The sequence below is a fragment of the Balearica regulorum genome, chromosome 3 (assembly GCF_011004875.1).
Source record: "Balearica regulorum gibbericeps isolate bBalReg1 chromosome 3, bBalReg1.pri, whole genome shotgun sequence".
In the NCBI taxonomy this organism is placed as follows: Eukaryota; Metazoa; Chordata; class Aves; order Gruiformes; family Gruidae; genus Balearica; species Balearica regulorum.
In genome coordinates, this window is record NC_046186.1 from 60,818,581 (window position 1) to 60,845,568 (window position 26,988).

General features: G+C 40.2%; 1 protein-coding gene across 2 annotated transcripts in view; it reads left to right on the plus strand.

Annotated features, from left to right (window-relative positions):
- LAMA2 (laminin subunit alpha 2) overlaps nucleotides 1–22,819 on the plus strand; it is a 379,509-nt gene extending 356,690 nt beyond the window's left edge. Inside the window, exons 54-65 of one of the 2 annotated variants that reach the window (XM_075748052.1) lie at nucleotides 518–736; nucleotides 2,108–2,256; nucleotides 5,933–6,109; nucleotides 6,923–7,139; nucleotides 9,683–9,742; nucleotides 12,187–12,299; nucleotides 13,805–13,994; nucleotides 16,358–16,513; nucleotides 20,072–20,225; nucleotides 20,586–20,716; nucleotides 21,340–21,562; nucleotides 22,550–22,819. In XM_075748052.1, the coding sequence (XP_075604167.1) occupies nucleotides 518–736; nucleotides 2,108–2,256; nucleotides 5,933–6,109; nucleotides 6,923–7,139; nucleotides 9,683–9,742; nucleotides 12,187–12,299; nucleotides 13,805–13,994; nucleotides 16,358–16,513; nucleotides 20,072–20,225; nucleotides 20,586–20,716; nucleotides 21,340–21,562; nucleotides 22,550–22,707 (1,947 nt within the window). In that variant the 3' untranslated portion in view covers nucleotides 22,708–22,819. The remainder of the gene's footprint in view (nucleotides 1–517; nucleotides 737–2,107; nucleotides 2,257–5,932; nucleotides 6,110–6,922; nucleotides 7,140–9,682; nucleotides 9,743–12,186; nucleotides 12,300–13,804; nucleotides 13,995–16,357; nucleotides 16,514–20,071; nucleotides 20,226–20,585; nucleotides 20,717–21,339; nucleotides 21,563–22,549) is intronic. The other variant, XM_075748053.1, reaches the window with a different exon arrangement.
- Nucleotides 22,820–26,988: the final 4,169 nt, after the last annotated feature.

The following is a 26,988-nucleotide window of genomic DNA, read 5'->3' on the forward strand; positions in this document are numbered from 1 at the left end:
GCAACAAGTGCTTCATTTATGAGCCTGAGTCATCAAGAAAGCAGTGCTGCTTAGTGAAGCAATAATGATGAAGCAACAACGACTGATTAATGGAAAGTATTTTCAGGGCACATTTGACAAATAATAGAATGTAGTTTATGTTCATATTGGCTGTTATCTATTGTATTGATTTAAAAGCAAAATCCCACTGTATTAACTCAATGGAAAACATTCATATAAAAAACAACCTGTGAGCAGTTATTTTTAATCCAAGAGGATATACCGAAATAAGACTGGAATTTGCCTTCCTGTAAGACAGGATTCCAGTAACATTCTAATGATGCCAGATGTAAACAGCTAAATTAGAGTTTGCACAACACTTTGAGAAGTAAATTGCTTGGTGTTTATTATTACTTTCCATCTCTTCACACTAGTTATATTTGCATAGTTTATTATTTTAGTTAAGAAATGTTTCTGCATGTTCATAGTCTTGCTTTTAATCCTATTAATGCACTTTCCTGTCTTCTGCTTCCTACAGAACATTTATACGGTTAGCTTCCCCAAGCCAGGTTTTGTGGAACTGCAGCCCGTCTCCTTTGACGTGGGCACAGAAATCAACCTCTCCTTCAGCACCAAGAATGAGTCCGGGATCATCTTGTTTGGCACAAGCGGCACAGTTGTTCCCCCCAGGAGAAAACGCGGGTACACTGGAAGGAAAGCTGCCCCCCTGAAGAGAAAGCGCAGGCAGACAGGGCAGGTGCGAGGAACCTAGCTAAAGATAAAGAAAAAACACAGTTTTACTGAACTTCTTCCACTTGGTTTTTTGCAAGACACTGTCAGATGTTTCTACTTACATTAAAATTGGGAATAAATTATTTCTAATGTTATCCTTTATCTGATGGAGAATCTGATAGAGGCTCAGAATTTTTTTTTTTTTGCATTGGAGTAACTGTTTCTCTTAAAGATTTGCAGTAAGGCATCCATTGGTTCTTGCTAAACAACAACAGATTTGTTTTTCTATCATACAGAAGCTCCCATGTTGTTTTTTTAATCAAACCTAAATATTCAGGAATACTGTTTGTCACTCATTCACTACTTATGCACTATTAATGCTTGGAAATATCTCTCATTCCTGTTAATATAGACATAAATGAGGATCATTATGTTGCCCCTGATACCGAAAAAAAAAAAAAAAAAAGCTGCTAAAAGCAGTACCAGATAAGCCCCTTGTTTGAGATCATTGCTGTGGGTTATGAGGCTTAAGAGTGCTCCAACGTCTCCTCTCCCATAAAATACAAATCTGCAGTATAAATCCTTTCTGGAGAAGAGGACAGAGTCAATCTGTTCAGGGAAAGTACCTACAGCAGTCCAGGTGACTAACTGATAGAAGTGTGATTACTGTTAGAAATTATTCACATCTTGATTAATTAAAAACCTTTCTGACAGACATACTGCAACAGAGATAACCAGAATATTTTGGTGCTTTCCTTGTTCAGGACTTCCCGGAAGTGATATTTCATTATTCTGCTTCCTGCCTGTTTTGGAAGAGACTTCTCAGTGACCTGGAGGAGCACACTCCAGGGACAACACATTATAATGGTTCACTCGCATGACATTAACTGCAGGCTAGGGGCTCCTTTATCATTACCCAGCTGTTCAGGTCACAGAAGTGAGCGTGACACTCATTGCTATGGTAACTGGAGGTTAGATCCTGAAATCCGCTACAACATGATATTGGTTGCTAGAGTAACTACTAGCATGATTTGCTAGCCCTCCAAACGCAGAACTCACACTGAGATCAATGCTATCCAGGGCTTGTTGGGTTTCAGACCAGTCCTTGTAACAGCAAAAATCAGAAGACTGGTAAGTTAGAAGTCTCCATCCTTCCCTGCAAATAGGTATGCAGAGAGTCAAATCTTTTGATGAGACTTTCCAGCATTACCTCGTTTTACCTATTCCTCATTATAAAAATACAAGAGAGTCTGAATATAGCAGTAGCAGAAGTTAAATTACAGTATCTTTACCATGGTGAGCAAAGAAAATAAAACATACACACTAATGTAAAATTATGTGAAATAATTCCTTTCCCAGTGTAACTTACCTTCTCATACCAACACATACATTGCAGGCCTACTATGCAGTGTTCCTGAACAGAGGTCGCCTGGAAGTGCATATCTCCACTGGGGTACGGGATCCCCACAGAATCACCATCAAACCAGAAGCTGGCGAGTTTCACGACGGCAGAGCGCACTCCATCCGGATAGAAAGAGCCAAAGGGTAACAAATACCTTGAAGTGCTACAGACCACACAGCACAGCTAATTCAACAAAGTGAATGTATCAATGTCATTAGCAATCCATGCAAATGCTTCTGCTGAGACAAAGAATTTCACATAATTCCTTCCTTATCCAAAAGTTTTTAGAAGGCGGTTTCTGACAGTGCTCATTATTCTGCAGAGCTGGGTTTAGATGCTTTCATAGGCTGTCAGCCTGGTTCTCCAGAGACCTGCATTTGTCTGAGTTGGCATCTTTAACCTTCTGGTACTTGGCAAATATATTTTATTAATCGAATCTGTGGGTGAGAAGTACTGCTGTGGTGTAGTAAATCACCTCTTCAAGACACGTAGAAAAAGACCGTTTTCAGAATATGTAAACAGCAACAGCACAGCAGCCTGTAGCCTTTTTGAGATGCCATGTGCTGGTGCATACACGAGGGGTTACGGCGGTGCCCAGGCAAGTATGGTGAAACAATGAAGACACACAGTCCCAGAGAAGTGGCAGTCATGCTTATTGCTGAAAAGCCATTGCAGACCTTCTCAGACAATGTTGTTTTAAACAGAATTTCACTTAAATTCCTTTGCCCTTTCTCAGACATGGTAAAAAAATGCGAACTACACTTCACAATTCAGAAAGTGATTAGAAACTGCACTACTGTCGTGTGTAGGACTCAGGTGGTCAGTATTATTTATGGCCTGGAAGAGTCCTTGTTGTGGACATTTGGACATAGAAATGTGTACATACTGTACAGACATTCACTGGATTAGTGCACTATGCACAATATTGTTCTGTATTGTTTAAAAAAAAAAAATCAGAACGAAGATGTGATATCCAGCATGTTACAAAATGTGCTTATCCAAGCACACTGAACACCAGGCTTCACCCTCTTACCCCCACAATGCTGCAGCCTTCTTGAGCAACAATTCCTGTCCGTCTAGGCCCAAGGTGCCCTTCTGTCCTCTCTATAATCTGTTTTGCTTTGCTTTGTCCTTTGTCAGTATAAATTTCTGACTGAATTTCTATTGTATCATTAACAAAATCTTGTCATAATGCCTTCAGACACTATCTCTCCCCCACTTCAATGACTAGTTCAAGGTAAAACCGCAAATTCTTTGGGAGAAAAAGTTATTTTGGAAATGGATGACTGCATTTTGCAAAACATTTTGTGTCACTGTGACAGAATACAAATATGCAGATGATAATAAGAAGCGCTAAGCAACAAAGTTCTTATATGCACTTCTATAACAAGTCCAGTAGCTTGACCTGTGAGAGAACATCAAGACACAACTGCTGTACAATGCCATACAGTGATGATGCTTTTTCAGATGAAACCTCTGTGTTTTGAAAGTAGCTCTGTTACAAAACAAATTGTCTGAACTCTGCAGTTTCTGTAACTTGAAATGGATGTGAAAAGATATAAATTAACACTTCCTCTGCTCATCACGAACTTGGGCTTTATTTGATTAGATATTTGGAACATCCTTTGAAAACTCCTCAGATAGTTGTCCATATAATTATGAAGTATTTGCTTTCTCTTCCAAGGTAATTATAGGATACTGTTGAAGACTAATGCACATCATTGTATGGTTCAGTTTGGAGCAAAAACGTTTACTATGGTCATGGCTAAAGATAAGATGAAATACTGCGTGCTGATGAAAATATTGACAATCAGTAGCCATGGCTACCGTGCGGCAGCACAAAGGGTAACTCGAGTCTTGACAGTCTGATTTCCCTACACTTCCTCTGAGGGCAGTGGAGGGAAGTGTCCTCTCTGGGACACTTCGGAGAACCTAAATTAGTCTGTTGCTCTGAACTGCTCCCAGAGGAATGTCTCTCTTCTGTTTCCACTGCTGAAGGTTCAGAGGGAAATCCTAGAGATTGTCCCAAAAGATAAATCTTTTAATACCTGCTTCCTCCAACCCTTTGAAAAACGAATCACTTTCTTGCTCTACAGCTTTCTAGACCAAATACATCCATTCAAAACTGTGAAGAAATAGCCTCTTTTCAATAAATATTTTCAATATTCATGTGCTAGCATTTGTACTTATTGTTAAGAAAGAATATTGGAGTTCAGTATAATTTTGCAGTTGAAAAAAAGTAAAGTTATTTGCCAGAAACTGATTATTTCTGATATGTTGTAAGGATGCTCAGTAATTCTGAAAAATCAAGCTATTTACTTACAGATACCCAACTTGGATTTAGATAACTAATTGTAGTCAAAGATGCTTGAATAGTTAGGTCCTGATGTTTAGTTTTGCATGACAGTAACATATTTGAAATAAAAACTGCACTTCATAAATTGTATCAGAGTTTACAGAGACACATAGGGCTTTTTTTTTTGGGGGGGGGGGGGGTGTTGTGGTTTGTTTGGGGTTTTTTTGTGGTCCTGATTCTCTCCTAGCTAAATTCTATGAAATATAGTCTAAAAACATAAAGAAATTATGCCAATTTAGTATTCTACATTCACCTTCAAAAATACTGAAGTTCTTATCCATCCTTTGCAACTCAGCTCACCTTGAGCTGGATTTGTTCAGAAGCTGGAGATTTTCTGTGTTTCTTTAATGGTACGCTGTCCCAAAGACAACAATTAAAGTCTTTACTGTTGTCGCTATGCCTTATTATATGTTATCCCTTAAAATAATCCACTGTCTCTCAATTCCACAGCCCTATCATTAACACTTCTTTCTCAGTATACACAATGTATGGCTTGGCAAACTAGTTTTTCACTTTCATAGAGTCATTCTGGTTGGAAAAGACCTTTAAGATCATCAAGTCCAAATTTCTGTCCCCTTTACCATGTTTCCTTGTAAATGTGGTACAAACCTACAACATTTGCATGCCAGCAGCTTTGGCAGGCTAGAGCATTCAACTTTTTTCCTCACATTTGGATTCTTGCTTTTACCAGAATAATGCCTTTCACCATATTTACCCCTTTCCTCATTGCTCTTTTTTCCATTTCTTGACTTGGCTTGATCAGCCAGCCGTGCTGTGCTTCAGCGACTTCTACCTTCCTCTCTACAACCTCAACAGTATCTTCCACGGGACAGCTTTGTCTTTAACTTGTAGCATACACATTATCCATGAGAGAGACTTGTATCACTTGTATCAGTACATGGTGAACAATCAGTAGTTCTCCTACTCTGCCATCTCCCACAAGAAAAGCCAACCAGATCTTTTAAAAGATGTACAGTATGTATTTCTGATTGATTCTGCAATCAGAGCAGTCTGTAGCAGCATTTGTCCCCCAGCAAGAAGATAATCACTTGTACAAACCAGGAAATAGGGAGCCCAAACGAAATGTGACCCCATGGTGTTCCCATCCCGCTGGGCACTAGGTAATTACACCTACCATCACAGAACAGCAGGCCGGGCTCTTAACCAGGTTGGCATTGCCACACTACAAACCACTTCTTCCTATTCAACCGGTGACTGATATTATCGCCTCAGAGCAGCACGGCTTTGCCAGGCTCTGTCAGAGAACTACCAAGGAAGCATAGTAGTAGCTGAAAACCTTCTAGTGGTTAATAGCATTTAATGTGAGCTGCTAATTACATAATTTGGGTTGCTCAGTGTTATAGCTGGTGTAGGAGTAAATGGGGCCTGCAAAGTGGTGATTTCGACACAAGCAATAACCAGAGTAAAATATCTATTTCTTTGCTTTCAAATCTTTTTCACAGGATGTTCGCGGTTCAAGTAGATGAAGACAAAGGTCAGACTCAGAGATTGCCAACAGACCAGCCCATCTCTGTTAAGAAACTTTTTGTGGGGGGTACTTCTTCTCCATTTCAGACTGCACCACTCAGAAACATACCACCATTTGAGGGCTGCATATGGAATCTTGTCATTAATACCACGTAAGTCTTACTGATGCCAACAAATGTCTGGTTAATGAGGTCTGGTTAACTACCTTGGCTGCCAAAATATACTTAATTGTTGCAAGGTATCATAATAACAGCAAATCCTAGAATATGATGTTTCCTTAATATGCCCTTCCTTTTTTTGTCTACAGTATACGCTCCATAGGCTATGCAATTAATGAACTGCTTTACAGACAAGCCAACACCTGTCTATCCATAAAATCAGAGAAATTCAACAGTAAAGCTGCAGTAAGACTTGCCTCAGTGATGGGTATTTATGGTGTACTATAACACTTTATTTTAAGTAAGGTTGATCTCCAAGAGTATACAAATTCTGAGAACCACCATGGGGATTAATTTGCTTTGGAAAGTGCATGCTGTGATAATCTGGGAGGAACATTTAAGTAAAAAGAAAGGGAACAGTGAATAACGTAAAACCTCTATGGAAAGTTCCCATCTAAATCTTTTTTTTTGCATAACTGAAGTACATAAATTAGGATCTCATGACCTCACACTCCATCAGTGTACATCAGAGAGAAGGACTTCTCTGTAATGTGATTCAGCCTACCTAGGCTGGTACAGCTTGCCAAAGTGGATGCCTATCTCTCTGCACTGACTGTAGGAAAGAAAGCAAATGGTGACTATCGCCTCTAATTTAAGCGTCCCTCTTCTGTACCTAAAACAGGTGGGATGAATCCTGGCTCTTGTGTCCTGTGAAGTGGAATTACACTGCAGCATACAGCTATTCTTTATAAATGGGTGGTAAAAAGACAGAAAATAACAGACATCAATTTCTTTGTTTGTTCTCAGCCCGATGGACTTTGCTCAACCAGTGTCCTTTGAAAATGCAGATATTGGCCGATGTCCCTCTCTAGAACCAGAGGTTAGGCCACCTGAGGATGAAGATAAACCAATCCGCCCAACAGTCCTGATCCAACCTGAACCAGACACTAACGGGGAGAAAGAAAGACCAAGGACGACTCCTGCTTCCCCTCCTCCTCCAACACCATCTCTATCTTCAGCACTTGTAAGTGTAGATCACTTCACTCAGGTAAAGTTTGAAATTTCTCTTCCCAGGGAAAACTGTAAAGCTAGCCACCAAGTAATTTCCCACAAAAATAGTAACAATTCAGCATGGTATTGTAAAGGGAACACCTTGTTGCAGGTCAGTAAAACCCATGGATAATGGAAAACTGGTTGATGTCATTTGCTTGGATTATCACAACAGTAATTTAAAGAATGATATAGCAGTAGAATTCCCTTTGGCTTGCGTGCTTAGCCCTAAACCCTTGCACTCCAGGATGTAAGCCAGGCAATATCTGATCAGGGCTGGAAGGGAAATTTTCCTATGGAAAATCCATGTCATTATGATATTTCTTGTGCTGTTGTCTGAAGCACATGTTAACAGCCATGTCAGTGACAGGATGAAGAAACAGGTAAACCAGAGAAGTCTGTTTGATATGGCAATTCCACCACTGCTGTTTTATAGCTTCAGTCAGGAGACTTACAACTTAAGAACTAAAAGCCCAGTCACTGCTAAATTGAGCTCAATTGTTGTTGCCAGAAATCTTAAACAGCTAGATAGCGGCAAGCAGTCTTACACAACAAAATTTAAGAAGAAACTTCTGTCATAAGTATAGCAGTTTTACAGGTTGATGAAACATTTTACTGTCCAGAAAAGATACGTTTAGATACCTGAATATTAAACTGAATAGTATAACCACTGGAAGATATTTCGGGGGCAGAGCGGGGGGAATCCTTTGCATTTTATTACACTGGCATACAACCCACAGGTTTATGCAGGATATCGTTATGCATGGGTAAGGTTCCCAAACAGTGTGAAAAGACTTCACGTTTCCCAATTAGGAGCCTATTTACACTACCATAATTTACACTACCATAATAAGACAGTTTTGAGAAATTAACAACTGGAATATTTAACTTCCCTTTTTATATATCAAATACAAAACAGTCAGTAATTTTGACAGTTTCTCCTAGATTGGATTCGTAAGATCTTTTAACCATTTGGGGAGGCACTCCCATGCTGGGTCAGGTTTAATCTTCATTCCCATTTCACGCCTCCTCACTGACACTACATTACAGAACACTGAGTTTGTTTGTATTGGATTTTTCTGTGTGACCCAGAGATTAAGATTATCAATTAATTGCACGAAGACCACAAAAAAAAAAAAGAAAGAAAAAAAAAGAGTTGTGATTTTCACTCAGTCAGTTGGCTGTAAGTCTGTCAGTTAGAGACAAACACTCCTTGTTGCCTGACTCGTTTTCAGAATTCATATCTGGTTTCCCTTGGACATGGGCAGGATTTCTAACAAATTTCTACCAAAAACGGTACAAAAATTAGGCCAATATCCCTAATTCATTAAGGATGATTTTGTATTTGAGGTTCATGGCCACCTTCAGTGGCCAGGTACATATGGCACAGCTTTATCTCGAAGGACTTGTCAGGCGCTACTGAAGTCTCCACAGCACATGCAGCCATCTGTGTACCTGGAAATGGGAGCCTGGGGGTCAAGATAGGCAAGCTCCATCGTAGTTATTACCCATTCCCGAGCCCCACAGTTGTATGTATTGGCCTTTTAATGCTCTAGGGCAGCGTTTTTGATTCATTCCCACAAGGTGGAGTAGTTGTAACACGAGGGCTCCGATGCATCTTTCTGTTTGCAGTTGAAAGTAAGCAAATTTGCGGTACAGCAAGGCTACCATAGAAAGACAATGAACCAGGCAACAAGGTAAAAAGGGTTATCCAGTTTAATGCTCAGTGTTGTGAAACAGTGCCGTCATATTATCTCTTGATCAAGCATTATAAACTAAATTTAAAAACACAGAAGCGCATGAGAAAGCAAGTGCACACTTTCTAAGACTCTAAGCACTCTTTTAAACAGCAAAATTGAGAGGAATAGATCTACTCATTAATATCAAAAACTAATCTCATTGTAACTAGGTAAGTTTTTTATATCACATATCTAGAGCTGTGATAACCTGAAACAAGAGTTCAAAATAAAAATCTAAATAAAACACCATTATTCCACTTTTTCCCTTGGAAATAAATGAAACCATTTTAGTATTCTGAAGACTTGAAAGTATTTGAAATAAGACAAGCTTTTGGATAGTTTTTACGTTCCTCTAAGGAAGTTCTCCAAAGTATTTTTCTGGGGAACGTTGCCAAAAATAAGTAACTACAGTTTAATAATGAGGTAGCACTCATATGACAGTTATACAGAAGCTCAGTGTAGAAGGACTGTATATAGAAAATATACAGCAGAAAAAATTATTGCCACATAGTAGGCTTAAATAAGGTATCTGTTCTACTTAAGTCCTTTCAGGATCTTTTTTTACTCTGTTATCCATTTGCATGTGAAAGGGGAGGGGGAGTTTACTCCCAAATGAAAGAAAATCTACCCTCTACTAAAGGCAAGACAAGATAAGATCTAGAAGTAGGACAGTTGGGAAATACACCGGTCACCAGTCTGCTGCTGCTGCTTGCTACCAAAATGTTTCTCAACATTGGGTAACTGCTGCTTCTGCCTCCTGTCATTCCCTGCTGCTCAGGATTCGCTTGCCACAGAAATGAAGAGCGCCAGCATTTCCTCTGCATTTGACTCCATGACGGTACCTTCCACCATTTCTCCATGCATTACTTCATTGTTTTATTAACACTATTCAATGAGCTGTGGGATTGCTTCAGTGGTGCTCCCTTTTCCCCCTAATTACTTTCTTTGTAATTGCTAATACAGCATTGTTTGTACAGAATGTGTGACAGTCCACCAGTGGGCTTTTCTGTTCTTCATTTCCACTGTGATACATATCTAGCTTCTTGACTTACCAGTCAAGTCCGTGACATCTGACAAGACTGAAGTGCAGCAGAAGTGTTCAGTCTTGAGGCTCTCAAGTAATATAGGAGATTATTAAACAGCCAGGTTTAAACCCAGGACACCTTAAGGCCATTACTGAAAAGTCAAAGCTGGGATATTTTAATACAGGCTGATGATCCATGCTTAGTTCACAGTCCTGTGAAGGCTGTAAAGTTGGCTGTCCTGAGTTAAAGTGACAGCAGAGACAGGCTTGTGAATAAAACCTGGAAGTTTTTTAAGTGTGCCATCTTGACTTTTTCCTTTTACTGATATTTCTACATCAACCTAATTAATGTTCACTATTACCGATCACTATTTATCAGTAAATAATCGGTGTATGCTTGCTGTGATCCTAACCATCGCAGTGTGTTTGGCATTCTCCCCACTCCTTGCCCTTCCTTACAGTCCTCCTGCTGCCATGGAGAAAAACTGCAGCGTTTGCTGATGCTGGGGAGCAGCTAAAGTGTCAGGGCCAGACCCTTTATTAACATAAACCAGCCTAGGATTCAGTTTACTGTCAGAATATATCCTTTTACCACGTAATATGTAAAAGTGTGCCACAGGAACGTCTGTGTTAGTGTATTTTCCAATTCTTTCCTGTTGCTCTAGTACTGTAGTTAGTCCCTATCTTCAAATTTTAGCAAGCCCAAATGCTATTGAAAGTATTATATACACAGTAGTGTTATTAACATAGTTATTAAGCTTCTAGATAAACCTGTAAAGCTTAAAACAATTAGAAACTTTACCCAGCATTAGAGGAATACAATTTTTTCTTTCTATTTGATGATCACTGGAAGACTGCTATCACACATTCATAACTCTGGTCCTGTTGAGTTTTTTTCCTCACTTTTTCCCTCCATTGCACATTGATGTGTACTTGTCGTAATGCATGGTGTTCTACTCTGTCATATTCAAACCAGAGGATTCATTGTGGAAAACTAATTTTTAGAAGTTCTCTATACTGTTGTGAAGATTTTTTTGTGATGTGTGAAAGTAAAAAATATAACACTACTGAAAAACTGAGTGAGAGAGGGGAACGAGATTTCCTCTTTGCAGCTGAAATCTCAGTGCCTGATGAGTCACCCATGACATTTTCAAAATGTTTCACAGAAAGGGCTCTTTGTCAGCAGAGCACCGCACCTTGTGCTTTGCGGGTCCCTGCTGAGTCAGGGCTCAAATAAGAGACTGTCGCCAATCCAACATGATATCAGCCACAGTGCTTAAAAACAGAGCTCGCAGCTATTAAAGTTTGTTTTTTTCCCAGCGGTATTGTCCTGATATTGTGTTGCGTTAGATCCTTTCAGTAGTTTCTTCACAATACTCTCAGTGGGAGGCAAAAGCCAGACATGAGTAGGAGCTGGTAATTACCACGGTCTCTCATTGCCCCAGGCACCCCTATACAAGAGCTTTAGGGCCAGAGATTAAAAGACCTGGTGAAATTAAAAAGAGAAAATTATACTGGGCAGAAGATATTTTACCTTCCATTGTTGCACCACTTTAAGATTAATAGCAGTGGAACAGACAGGGAGGGGTTTCTTTCTTTACCCCCTGGGTAATGTGTCTGCATTAGACAGCTCAGGGAGTTTAACAGTTGTTACTTCTACCCATCAGTTATTCGGCTTCCCTTATTGTTGGGGGGGGGCCTTTCAACAGCACCAGGAGAAACAGCAGCACGCTAAACAAGGAATACAATTGTAAAACAATATAAAGAAGTTAAAGGGGGGAACCGTTGACAGGTGCAGGATCTGAAACTACTTTTAACTCATTAATTTTAAGATGACTAGATTTCAAGTCGACAGCAAAGCATCCCTTAAAAAATGTAAGTCTTGCTTCATTTCTGTAAGAGGGCAGCCTACTGTGTAAAACTCAGTTATGTGAGCTAAGAGTACACTGAGCTGCCTGGAAAGCACTTAAGAATCTTGTAAATGTCCACTGGTGGCATGAAAGCAGCAATGTTCATATATTACTTTTATTTGCTTTTACAGCCAGCTTAATGAGCTCTGCTTTTACACCAAGTTCCTGTCATACTGGTTTATAACTTCAGCTGGTGTGATGAGGCATCAACACGCTGGAAAATTGGAGGGCCAGTGTCTAGACTAGGTGGAATATTCTGACTCCTGAGCAGTTGAAAGACTTCCAGCATGTGCACAGCAGAGATAGATACGAAATATGAAGTCTGTATGAACGCTGTATATTTTGCAGGATTCCTGTGCTGCTGACACTGAACCAGCCATTTTGGAAGGTGGCAAGCAATTTGGTCTTTCAAGGAACAGCCACATTGCGGTTGCATTTGATGACACCAAAGTGAAAAACAGGTATACTGTTTACTTCAGCGATGAGTTGTGATGTAATAATGTCAAAATAAAATGCCCCTCCTAATACTCTTAAAAGCATCTCCCAAAATTATGGGCATGCTCTGAAAAAGATCACATCCCATGGCTAATTCATTTCATTATGTAAACATAAAAAGCATTAAAGCATGAAATCTAGGCAATGAAGTGCCCACCTAAGTAGCTCTCACAAAAACAGTTAACCTCTTTGTTTTTAAATGTTTGGGCACATACAGACCCCAGGCTGATTTGCGGAAAAGCAAACAGAAGAATGGAACCAGGTCATGCAACTGAGTTCATAGGTTGCTTTTTTGAAAGTTTCTTGGTTCATTAACTTGATAATTTCTTGTAATAAGCAAACCTTGTTTTTCCTTTCTTCCGACAGTTAAGATCAAGCTTGCAGAGTAAACAGACAAAAAATGTATACCAAAGTATAACAATATATATGTATACACATTCATATGCAAAGGAATTCCAAGAGCTACTTATAAAAATACAGCTGTTTTCAATGGATTTGTGAAGCTAAAACTTGTTAATTGTTCACTTTTGCTGTGACGGCACATGATCATTAACAAATGTGTCATGTCACACCACTGAGCATTTTTGCTGCATTGTAGTTTACAAGTCCATCAGTCTCACACTTATTTTTGCCTATAAAGATGCTGTACTGTGTATTTTCACATATGCTGATTTTAGAAAACTAGGAAAATAATTAAAAGAAATATGTAATCCTACAGTCCTTGCCTGTCTTCTTTCCAAATAAGAATCCAGGCCTGATCGTTTTCACGCAATGATTTTTCACATTTATATTATCAACTACTTTCAGATATTGACTTTGCAGCTCAGCTTGGGCTAGGTTACTGATGTGCTGCCAGTACAACCTTAGCATGTAGACAATCTAATTCATTTCTTCCCAGGTTCTTTGCTGTAGGGGAGGTTTTTGGCATTACCATTCGGTCCAAGGGGTCATCAGACCTCCTCAGATACAACCCATTTTCAGAATGAGTGTTTTATATCCTGATTGTAAACTCTTTCTGCATCTGTAAAAGTTTTGCAACCTGTCTTCAGGCAATACAACTCATTAGAAACTCAACATTTGCCAGCTGTTACTTCAGCTCCCTCCTCTTTGTGAGCATCATGTGTGCGGATGACGGGTAACGCCGCTGGAATTTTACAAGCGCTGGGATTTTCTAGCAACTACAGCTGCAGCTGAGAAGTGTATCTTGAAATTCTATGCCAAGGCTGCACTTTTATATTTCCACAGCAAAGGGACTAATGAATGCTCCCATGTCAGGGATCAGATATGTGTGAAATGCAATTCACGTATAACCAAATGATTTTTCCTAAACCCTGATGGACAAGTAAAATGGGCCACTAAACGTGAAGTTTTGTTAGAGGAACACAGAAAGGTAAAGCAGATAAAGTTGTCTACTGTCTGACTCTGAATATCTTTTCCTTTGTTTCTGTTTTCCTGTTTGTTTGATTTTCAGACTTACAATTGAATTTGAAGTCCGAACAACAGCTGATTCTGGCTTGCTGTTTTATATGGCCCGCATCAACCATGCTGATTTTGCTACAGTTCAGATAAAGAATGGACTGCCTTACTTCAGTTATGATCTGGGGAGTGGAGACACCAACACAATGATTTCCAGCAAAATAAATGACGGCCAGTGGCACAAGGTATAATAGTCACTAAAACTCAATTTTTCTTTGGAATGCTAAGAGAGAGCTTTGTTTTGCCTTAAGATATTTGCAAAATGTAGTCTATACAAGCTAAACTTTACAACTAGGCTTTTCTGTAGTCTGCAATATTTGTACTTTCAGATGCACTGTTGAGTACATGGTACATACTCTACTAACAAAATGTTAGTGCTGGATGTATTTCTGGATATATTTAGAATATGTCCTATGTATGGTAAGGAACTGCAGAAAATGTTCCATCTTGCCTAATAGGGCTCAGGTGAGTATCAGCTCGTCGTGATTGAGTACATCATTAAAGCCAGTTGTTTCTTTGTTAATAATTTCACTGTTCTGCCATAATCTAGGAACAAAGAAAGAAAAAAAAACTTAAGTAAATCTCTCCTGCATTATTAATTTAATACATTAGGGAATAAACATGATATTCATGGATGTAGTTGGCAGCCCTTTCTGTGACTTTATGAGAAGAAGCATTTATACACAATGCCTGTGGCTTTCGGATGGTAAAGGAAGGAATAATACCACAGCCATGAAGTTTACTATTTACTGGCCCAAGGACAACAGACATTTGAAGGCACCAATAAAGACACAGAAGATAAGAATACATGTAACCATGTGTTCAAGTTATGTGCTATAAGAGATATTACATTTTGGACAAATATTTGGAAAGTCACCATCCACATCCCTATCACCAAATGGGAAAATAATCTAATTGCATTTTCTGTTATGCTTGAATTGGTCTTACCACATCCTTTTTGCAGTCATCCTTAGTCCCTTTATTGCTCCATTCCCACTCTGTTCCACAGGAATTTTATTTTCACTGGATTTTTATTCATGAACTTTTTGATGATAGGAAATGCTCTAAACCAAGGTATTTAATGAGGGGAAAAAATAAAGTTGTAGTCGTATTTATCTGTTTTACGTAATGCCTGGGAGCACAGGCAGTAGACCAGAGGCCCTTTCTGCTAGACTCTCTAGAGATACAGAACAAAGACTTTTTTTTTTACTCTTTTAGCCATTTTCTCTGTATTCCAAGAGAACTAACTGAAGCATATTCTTAATGCAAGACTATGGTCTTCAGGCATGCAGCTTGGCACTCTGCGAGAAGGACCCTTGTTGTATATCCCATTTTTGTAGGAGAGAACGAAGACAAAATCCAAAGTCACAGTTCCCAAAAAGCACAAGGAAGTCCATTCAAGGAGGAGGAAAAGCGCAACCTCTTGAAAAAAACACCACAGTCTTTGTTTTTAAGAAAGCAGAGGCCTCTCCTTAAAATAATCCTTTCAGTGACAACCTTTAATCCATTTGAAATGGTTTAGGTTGAAATGTGTCCATCAGGCCTACAGAAGCCACATCGTGCTGCTGCTATCTCTTTAGGTCTTCTGTAAGACTGTCTGTTCCCTGTTCCTGTCTCACTCACCAAATCCTCCTTCTGCCCAGGGTGTAACTGTCCATCTCAAATTTACAGTTGTCTATAAGGGACCAAGTTCAGTCCCTTGCCTTCGGGCCACCCTTTGTCAGTGTTCAGTCATTCCCATTGCACGACAGATGTGCTGTCACACTGAAGCACAAGCAGCCATGTTAAACAAAAGCCAAAGAAAAAATGCTATTTCTGTCTCTCTGCTACTCTGGTGATAAATCTGCTAAAAAAATGTGCATGCTCATTTTACATTTTATCCCTTTTTTTATACAGAATCATTATTATACTGATTTGTAGAGATTTCAGTATAAATCTTTGGAAAGAAATCGGCCTGCAGTTGTTGGGGTAGAATTTCCTCAAGTCTTGCGCTTCCACCAGGCAATTCACAGCCCATTTGTCTGAACTGAAGCCATAACACCAACAGAATATAGTTGGTATTATATTTACTCTAACATGAACTGTGGTCTGAGGCACATCCAAACTAGCGGAATCATAAACTCAATATTGTATGCAAACCTGTGCTGCAATAAAGATTTGCAACTGGTGCCATTAACATTCAGCATTTATTATTCCCAGTACTTAAAATTGCTATCTGATTCCAGGAAAAACAATATTGTGGCATGCCTGTCATAGTTACAAGCTTTTAAGAGGAACCCCAAGCCCTTTTAGTAATTCTAATAAATAATAGTCATGACGCCTCCTGACTCAGAGCTAATTAAAAGGCAGTCATATGTTTGCACAAAACCTTGCACAGGAGCTCGGTTCCATGGACATTATCCACAGTTGCTGCCACAGTACTTCTGCTAACCACTCCTACTACTTTCTCCCGTATTGTTATATATTTCGGACTGTAAAGCTAGTTACAATCTGGAAACAGGTATCAGAAAACTATCTGTAAATGTATTGCATTTGTGTGTATTTTTAGATAAAAGTTATTCGGACGAAGCAAGAAGGAAACCTTATAGTAGATGATGTTTCAAACAGGACTGTTAGCCCCAAGAAAGCCGATATATTGGATGTTGTAGGAATGCTGTATGTTGGAGGATTGCCGATTAACTACACAACTAGAAGAATTGGTCCAGTAAGCAAGTTTGTTTAAGTTATCTTACACTCCTTAAGTACGTCTTGATTGGTACCAATGTCTTCCCAGTTTTGTTTTGCTTTGCTTTTCCTTCAGACTGCTCAAGAATATGGATAAAGCAGACCATACTGGAGGTACAGTACATTCTTTCAGTGCAAAGATCTGACTCAGAATCCAGTTAATGCAAAGAACTAGAAACAGCAGAGTTAGTTACTGTTATGGAAAAGTAGAAAGATCCATACACTTGTATCCACTTGGATCACTGTGCAGGTAGTGTGTAAGGTCATAAGTACTACTTGCCCTGTCTCTTGGCTGTAATTCATCTAGCAGTAACTGCCAACAAACAGTGACAGCATCTCCTAAGAGAAGCAACAGAAGCCAAAACTACCCTGGACAAAGTAGTAGCTTACTGTAGTAATTGGTTTTGTGTTGTTATTACTAAGCTAGGAGAGAATGTATTTTGAAGTAAGGCCATGAAAACTCTGTTGTCCTCTTTCTGTTTCCAAATCAAATGTGCACATTTCAATTTATCATTGTTCCAGTCTGAATGTCCAGCTTCCACGCTGACACAGAAGATACTTCGGCAAACAGAGAGCCCAGAGACGTGTATATCATTTTGGCCTAAACCTTGTAGGATTAACTAGGAACACTGTACTCCTTCACCCAGGCCATTCATTGCATCTAACTGCACAACTCCATGTCAGTCATCTCACTTTCCTGCTGCCTTCCCACCCCCCAAGACATGCCAGTATCAGCATCAGAGAAAACCTCTTCCTTGCATTATTTTTTCTCTGCACAGAGGGATCTTTCAAAGCAGAAGCCAGAACTTGAGTGAACTTAATTATAGCAAACAACAAATTAGGCATATGGTACAGCACAATGTGGACAAAAACCTGGAATGTCAGTAGCAGCTACGTCTAGGCTTATTCTGGGTGGTTATACAGAATCGGTAGACAGGAGGAAAAGCACAGATCCTAGCAAGGAAACAAACCAGACTCTCAAAGTAATCTCACAGGAGTAAATACCATTCTAGTAAGATGTTTATGGAATGCTGAATACTATTATATAGACAGGCAAGAGTCCACAATCTCGGGTGGACAAAATAAATACAGAAAAGGAATTCCTAGATCCTGCTTAAACAAGTCATTACAATAACTCATGGACTGGGAATAAAGGGGAAGAGTAACCACTCTAAGTCTGAGAGTTGTGTTCCATAAAGAAAACTTACCTGTAAGATCATATTTCTTAACAAATTCTGGATTGTGCAGAAAGACCAAATTGGGCAGAAAGACCAAATTGAGGCAAATTTACCGATCATTTGGATTTAGCAGATCTGAGGCACTGAGAAACAAAAGCAATACTTAACTACCCACAAAATATAATTCTTAATACTATCAAATTATGCTCTTTGAAATACATGTGCAATTTACAAATACTAATCTAAGGAGAAAAGTAACACTAAATCCTTACCTATTGCTCCTTGTCAGAAGTAATGGAGGGAACCCATGCAGATAAATGGCTCAGTCTGGCAATAACAGTCATGTCAGATCCTGACAGTCTTATATGCTTTGGGATTTAAATGAAGCTGTGACTTCAAATGTCATTCACAGAAGGTAAAAAGCAGTGCTTGCCTTTCAATCATTCTTGGTAAAATACACCACATGATGTATTAATAGAGTGTTGTGTTGTAGGCTTCATGTAAAGGCTCTGAAGCAAAGTAAGTTGAAAGGATGTATTATCTTAGTTAGGACTTTCTGCTACACACACATCAACCTTTTTAGACACTAATCTAATACGTAACCGTAGGTGGGCTGGCTTCCTATTCAGTGCAGAAGACTGATACCTACTTGTTTGGCTCCAGCAGATGTCACATTTTAAGCACTCAAAACGCTGCTTTCAGCAAAAGATGTTATATTGCCTGTTAACCATGCTAAAGTATAACCAGATTTGCTTTTCCATAGGGAAAGTGAAATTTTAAAGTTAGAGAATGTTATCAAGTTGTCTACAGACCTTGCATTTCTGTGATTTATTCTCACAGTGAAGATGGCAAGATTTGTTTTCTTTTATGGCGTTTTTCTTTTTTGGTAACAAAATTTGTTGATCTGGAGATGACTTTCACTTAGAAATTAGGAAAAGGTCTATTTATGAAGAAGCTGACAGAAAGCATTGATCAGCTCAGAACTGAATTTATTCACTGATATTGCTCAAGTTCTCATGAAAACTTTGTACTGGTGTATTTAGCAGTAATAAGCTGTATATTCCACAGTACATCCAGCTTTGATTTACAAGGAAAGAAATTCTTTGGAAATTCTTTCAAATTACTAGTCAGGCTATTGTTAGAGGAGGTGGTATGCAGAGTCAAGGCTTCCCTCTGCAGGTATGCCTTTCTCCTTTCTGTATTTATACAGATTTCTATGCTGTATTTTATATGCTGATTTTTATTTTCTTCCTTCCAACTTCATTGCTTATGAATATGTCTTCCTTTTCTTCCTCAAAGTACATGTTTATCATTTTCCTCTCTCCCACTGATACCGGGGATAAATTTTCTTAATTCTAAGTCAAAGATCAAAGCCTTTGTCTAAAGCCGAGAACCAAAATGCAGCTGCTGCACACCTCAGAGAGAAAAGGGAGGGAGAGCTCTGGGGGCAGCTCACAGCGGGGGGATGCCCGTGGCTCTCAGAGGTCCCACTGGGATGCACTGATCACAGCGTTGAGCCCTGGGGCAACCTGGGGTGTAGCCTGGGCAGCCCCTCACTCCTGCCCCAGGCAGGAGCTCGCTTGCTTACACCACCAGCTTAAGCGTGCGCCCATCACCCGCTCCTTGTCACAGCAACGTGCTCCCAGCGCAGAAGCCAAACTGGAGCTGCAGTTTGCTACCCTGCATGGGAGCCTCCGTACACCCAAGCGCATCCCCTGCCCCACCTGCCTCTCTGGCCAGCAGTGGCCCTTGTCACTGTGGTCACCAGACCTATATATGGTTCTTATATGAAGAACTATGGACGGGCAACAACCTTTACGTAGGGCCTTTGTTCATTTTAGTAGCTGAGTACTTGCATTAGTTCTGTCTTACCATGCAACATTAGGCCCATAGCAAAGTGATTAAAAGCGGGGGGGGGGGGGGGGGGGGGGCGGGGGGGAACCCTAGTAAAATTACCAGCAGCCCAGAGAACTATATCCAATATCTTCATCTACTCACAAACCCCATAACCTAGTCAATTAAAAAGGTAAAGTATAGGCCATTAAATTCCTGCATTGCTGATGTAATTTGCTATGTTTCATTATGCAGTGTATTATTTTATGTCCCCTCCATTAAGCCAAATAGATGTGACTTAGATGACATCCCTGAAAAGTAATGTAATTCATCCTCAGTGTGGCTGAGATTAGATTCCAATTACAATCAGATATTAAGGATTAGCCATGTAAAATTCAAGTTTTATGCAGCCCCATAAATCCAGCAGAGAAACAGAGGAAAAGGTGCTTTTTGATGACATACTTTAGGCCTTTTTTCTTCAGCTTGCTTTGCAGAGTTACATGTTTTGTTTGAAATATTGACTGCAGGTCACCTATAGCATCGATGGCTGCATCAGAAATTTTAAAATGACAGAATCACCTGTTGACCTGGATAATCCAACGTCCAGCTTCAATGTTGGAAAATGCTTTGTAACTGCGCAGAAAGGAACGTACTTTGATGGAACAGGCTTTGCCAAAACAGGTAATGAACAGCAATTCTGCTGGTAGGCAAAGAACAGAGAAAGAGGAGATGCTGCTCTCAAAAACACCCAGTGCTACCGATCTCCTCTTGGCTGGAGGCAAAGTGAGACCAATACTTGAAACCCTCGCTGATCATTTTTAGTAATCTTGCCTAGGGATAGACTTTATGACTTTCTAGCACGGTCTCACACTAAGCAGAGCCACCGTAACAGTTACTTACATGATTTCACGTGAAATGGAGTGCATTAATAATGCTGAGATAGTTATCTTACATTACTGGCGACACACTTTGTGTGATTATTAGGAATAATGTATGAAATGCTTTTCTTCATTTTATTATGCTTCCCCTTTTCTCTCCAAGTTGGTGCATACAAAGTGGGAACAGACTTGCTGGTGGAATTTGAATTCCGTACAACACGAATGAATGGTGTTCTCCTAGGAGTGAGCAGCCAGAAAATGGATGGGCTTGGCATTGAATTAGTAGATGGAAAAGTAAGTAGCAAAGCATTTTTGGCTCTTTATAGAGACTGGTTTTAGAAAGCATAGGTAGTTTAAATGCAAGCTCACTACACCAATCTCAAGGTGTCTCAGCCAATATCAGGGCTCTCCTTTATGCAGCACTTGCCACTTCCCATACAGCAAAAGACGTTACACTTTTACAAAGATATTTTAAGATTCTATTAGCACTTGAGTTTCCTAAAACTGCAACATCAGGACTTAAATTAGTGAGAACATGAATAGTTTTGAGGAAAGGCTTTGTCATTAATAATACTAGTGTCTTGTGTATATCTTTTATTTCATAGCCCAGAAAATCTGTCAGTAATCTATCACTATAAAGACCTTGGAGTGCCGGGGGTGAAACACCCCAAAACTAAGACAAAAAATGGAAAAATGACAACCTATACAACAATTTTGCGTATTTCCAGTAGTGTTTATCTCAGTGACATAACCCAGATCCCGGAGGGACAGCTATCCACATAGAGTCTGGTATTAAATTTGAGCAGTCAGAGCATGTTGACTTTAAATAAACAAAAAAAACCCCAAACAAACAAACAAAAAAAGAGAATTGTAGAACTTTTTTGAGAACTAGCTGACTTCCATGTCATGCTTTTCAGGTGATGTTTCACGTTGACAATGGTGCAGGCCGATTCTCTGCTATCTATGAGCCCGACGCACCAGGCAGCTTGTGTGACGGACAGTGGCACAAGGTTCTTGCAAACAAGATCAAACACCGTTTAGAGCTGACTGTGGATGACAGACAGGTGGACGGTAACAGCCCAAACAGAGCCTCGACCTCAGCAGACACTAATGACCCTGTCTTTGTAGGAGGATATCCTGGTGAGCATTTAACACACAAATGATGCTTTACGCTCTAGCAACACTGCCTTGGTAATGTCTTAATGTAATTAGGACTAGTGTGCAAAAGATGATGGATAAGACTGTCCAAGTTTGTATCAGTTGGCATGGATGCTTGTTTCTGCATCCAGCTGCATTTTGGAACAAGAAGTTCTGCTGCACCCAGGGACTCTCACAGATCCCCCTGCCGGGGCTCAAAGGTAGGCTCTGTCAAAGAGGAGCAGGCAGACTCTCTGCCTTCTGCTACCCACACACTCAGAGCCTTCCTCTTAATTATTATGCTGTTATTAAACAGAAAGCTTTGTGTTTCAATAGTAAAAGCATTTGGCAAATTTAAATTTAATTTAAGAATGACAAATTTAAATTTAACTAAAGAATGCATATATGCTTTGGGGGGGGTAGGACTTTGTGTGTGTAAATCAGCCTGTAAAACCTAAGAGCCTGAGGAATGTGGACAACAGCTTGCACGGATTGGTGAGAGGACACCATCTCATTCTGATGAATGTCTTTGCTAAGGGGCTGAGAACTGCATCCATTTTGGCCCTTTTTTTGCTCTGTTATTCGGTGGATAAATAGCTTGAGGAGTTGGAGATCTGCGGGATGAGCATGTATGCGTCATGCACCATTTGTAGGTAGCAAGCTGCCATTTGGCCATTTTCCTTAATTTCCTCTATGATGTCACATAACTGAGTTATATGGTTTACAGTGGTAGTTTAAATGTGTTCAGATTCTGCCACTGTTATGCCAGGACAGGAAAAGGAAAGAAGACTGGATTGTTACCACTAACATAAGCATTTATCACATTCACTCATAATGTTTGTCATTTTTTGAATAAAGAAGATATATAGCAAGTAAAACATTCATATATTGCTGGGGACATCTATTCGCCTGCAGGACCCTCAAAGAACAAACTTAAATATCGATTCAGACTTACCTAATTCTTTCTGCCTTTTTTTTCCCCTCCCTCAGATGGTGTGACCCAGTTTGGGCTGACCACTAATACCCGTTTTAAAGGATGTATTCGATTTCTGAAGCTCACCAGGGGTACTGGTAAACCTCAAGAGATTAACTTCAGCAAAGCTGTGGAGCTGAAGGGTGTTCAACCGCTGTCGTGCCCTGCAAACTAACTGTCATTCAACCAATATGGGTCTGTTTATATAAGCACCTCAGATTAAAAAATTAAAAAAAAAAATAATCTCTATATACATTGCATTCATAATAAAATGTCTTATGCAAGCATTTGAGTAGTGTCTGTGGTATATTCAAATGGCTGTTTCAAGGTACCTCCCAAGAATGCAAGAATTAATCCTTTGCCCCCACCCCCCTCATTAAGGAAGTAGAACAATAATTTTTATCTCTCTCTTTCCTTATAGCTTGAAATGGAAATGTTTCATCATTCTTCTGATGAGTGAGACCACATATTATGTGGGGTGTTCCTTTGCTATGGAACTCAGAATCATAGATTATCTCAAGTTGGAAGGGACCCATAAGGATCATGGAGTCCAACTCCCTGAAAAGCTCCCTAAATACTTTTGGTGAGGTAGATCTGTAAACTTGCATTCCTTTACCATTCTAAATACAGTACTCTTGTGTGCATGCACACCTCTACCTTTCATGAACAATGGTCATATTACCTTGCTTAAATCACTCCCAAGAGCTCTTAGAAAAACTTTACTTTTCTGACTGTGTTGGGTTTGCATGGCAAGGTTTTGGTAGCGGGGGGCGGCTACAGGGGTGGCTTCTGTGAGAAGCTGCTAGAAGCTTCCCCTGTGTCTGACAGAGCCAATGCCAGCCGGCTACAAGATGGACCTGCCGCTGGCCAAGGCCAAGCCAATCAGCACCTCTGTGATAACATATTTAAGAAAGAGAAAAACAGAGAGAGCTTTTGCAGCCAGAGAGAGGAGTGAGAAGATGTAAGAAACTCTGCAGACACCAAGGTCAGTGCAGAAGGAGGGGGAGGAGGTGCTCCAGGCGCCGGAGCAGAGATTCCCCTGCAGCCCGTGGTGAAGACCATGGTGAAGCAGGCTGTCCCCCTGCAGCCCATGGAAGGAGGATGAGGGGGTGTAGCGATTCCACCTGCAGCCCGTGGAGGACCCCACGCCAGGGCAGGTGGAGGCACCTGAAGGAGGCTGTGACCCCATGGGAAGCCCGCGCTGGAGCAAGCTCCTGGCAGGACCTGTGGATCCGTGGAGAGAGGAGCCCAGGCCAGAGCAGGTTTGCTGGCAGGACTTGTGACCCCGTGGGGGACCCACACTGGAGCAGTTTGCTCCTGAAGGTCTGCACCCCGTGGAGGAGACTCACGTTGGAGAAGGTCATGAAGGACTGTCTCCCGTGAGAGGGACCCCACGCTGGAGCAGGGGAACGATGAGAGGAGTCCTCCCCCTGAGGATGACGAAGCAGCAGAAACACCGCGTGATGAACTGACCATAACCCCCATTCCCCGTCCCCCTGTGCCACTGAGGGGGGTGGAGGTTGAAGCCGGGAGTGAAGTTGAGCCCAGGAAGATGGGAGGGGTGGGGGGAGGTGTTTTAAGATTTGATTTTATTTCTCATTCCTCTACTTGGTTTTCCTTAGTAATAAATTAGATGAATTCCCTCTCTAAGTTCGGTCTGTTTTGATCGTGATGATAATTAGTAAGTGATCTCTCCCTGTCCTTATCTCGACCCATAAGCTTTTCGTTGCACCTTTTCTCCCCTGTCTAGTGAAGGAGGGGAGTGACAGAGTGGCTCTGGTGGGCACCTGGCCCCCAGCCAGGGTCAACCCACCACACTGACCATAATATTTCCTATGAAAACTTCACTGAGAAATTAAAAATTTTATGTGGTCTACATGGCTTCTGTCATGCTGTAGGCATGGAAACAAGTGCAGGGAAGGAAAATATTACTGCTTGCGCCATTTATTTGGAATTATTGAAGAAAATATGTTGCATCTAAAATCCCTGCTATATCATTTGAACAGCACTGGATTTTAATAGAAAAGTCATGTTGTTTGATGTTGGGAGATGTAGTCTGTAATGGAGGGAGTAGAATCAGGTTCTATCACTTACCTGGAAATATGGTTTGAAATGATCCTTAATAAATAAAGTTTGATACCGCCCCTCTCTCCTACTACACATGATACTGAAGTGACATGTAGCAAGATTCACAAGCCAAGTTTCCAAAGGAAGACGAAATCTGACACTACTGCATTGGAGCAGAACAGAGGTGAAGCAGGAGAATCCCAGAGATTATTAGCATGGCACATGTCGCTAATAGCTACTGTCATCTAATTAATGAAATCCTTAAGGTAAAAGCTTCTGTTTGATGCTGTCACTCTGTGAGGAATTCTGAATGCAGAAGCCACCCCAGATCTTCCTTAACTTAAATTTGGAGTGCTCTGTGGGTAGCACCTTAAACATAAATAGGGAGAGGAAAATTGCTGCTTAGATTCTCACCTGTGATCACTCTCCTGGTGATTTTCCACTGTACTTTGTATGTTTTAGAGGACTGTGAAATCATCACTGAAGTGTGGATTATCTTTTCTATTGATTGTTTCAAATTGTTAAACTCCACTTTTGCAAAGGTTGTGCTTGGACATGCAGAGCATCTATGTACGAATGTAAAAACAACTACCTACACGAAAGAGAAAAACAACAGAAAAAAACCCCTAGCAGTAAGGTAGCACGACCATGCAATTAAAAGGGGGTTTTAAATTTTTTTTTTTTCTGCCCACAGCGAGCTGCGAATACACTTTTTCAGAATTTCTGACATGGCTAAAAAAAGGCTCGCTGTAAAATTTGTGCATAGGGTATCTGCAAAATTTGTGCTGCCAGAGAGCCCTCCTGCAGGAGTGCTTGGTATTTCACAAAAGGCCTCTTTGGCATACAGTGTTTCTTTAAACCGCCGTGGGAAAAAAACACCTTTACACTGGGACACTACATTAAAGAGGTGGTAATAGATATGTAATTGCCACTCTAAGGATCTGGGGAGTCTAACATTCATCAGATACACCTGAAGAAAAACATCTAGCTGCAATGAAGCCCTGAAGTAATTGACTTCAGCAAATATTCTAGTTTTCACTTGCAACTGGCCCTTTAATGTTAACAAACAGTTAATAGCTGTGCAATGTTACACACATTCAAAATGCTAAGAATTAGTAAAGCATGCACTTGTCTCTGAAAAAGCCTGATTATGGGACATATACAGTCCTACTATAACTTCCACCTTCTCCTAGTCCAACTAACAAACACACTGTAAAATATTCATGTGTTTCTATTTTATTTTTTTTATGTCCCATGTATTTACCTACTCTCATCCCTATAATATTTCAGGATAGTTTTAGTAGCTGAAGAAGAATAGGCCATAACACTTCAAATATGGTTATTTCCAAAATTCTTGAAAAATATGAACAAAGGAAGCCCCAATACTTCTCTGTGGAGGGATGTATATTATTGTCGTGAATTTCTCACAACACACAGAATAGCCGAGTCGCTTGGCCCATTACACCCGCAGGCATTACCTAGGTTAGAGTCATATTTCCTAGCCTCTGGGTTCTATTCAGCATGTTGGATTCTTTTGTAACCCAAACTTGCTTGCAAAGCTGTTTTTTGTGCGTTGGTTTTTTGGGGATTTTTTTTTTTTTTTTTTACTTGAAGACACAAGGGAAATTCAAACAACGGAGACTAGAAGGCCAGGAGTTGATACGGTGCCCTGCCTCAGAGGCAGGAAATTGCCACTGCTCTGCTCAGCGCTGCATCAGCGATGGGCTTTCACATAAAGATGTCTTTGCCTTAGAAACAAATACTGGAGTTTCTGCATAAAAGAAATGGAAAGAAAAAAATAAATAAATGAGAGGCCTTTATGTTCTTTGCTTCGTTGAATTATTTCTCCCTTGCATGGCCTTGCAGGAATGCGTGGGACAGAGCAAAAACAATGAAACGATGCACATTATTACATTTCTTGAACTTTCGGGTGGAAAGAATCAACCAGCTGCTGTCCTCTGCTAAAGGAAATAAATTCAGTAGACTGAAACAACAGCTACTTCAGCAAATAGCCAAGCTAAAAGGAGACAGAAAAACCTGCCTAATGTGTTTCCGTACATCACAGAGTGGATGCACCAAGCATCAAACACAAGTATTTAAACCCTTATTTTGGTAGATTTTTTGCATACAGAAGTTTTTACTGCTTTTTTTTTTTTTTTTTTTTTTTTGCACACATATTAAATACTCTTCACTGCTAAACTTCCGAACTAAAAAACTTCACATCCACAAGTTCTTAAACTTGTGTTTAAGATTGACCCTGCTGACTGAGGTCACTTTCAGGTATTTATGATGAACATCATTGACTCTGAATGGGACAAATCCCTCTTTAGCTTTAGGCAAACTGCTATGTATGAAAAAAGTTGTGGTTTTGATTTTAAATACAACCAGT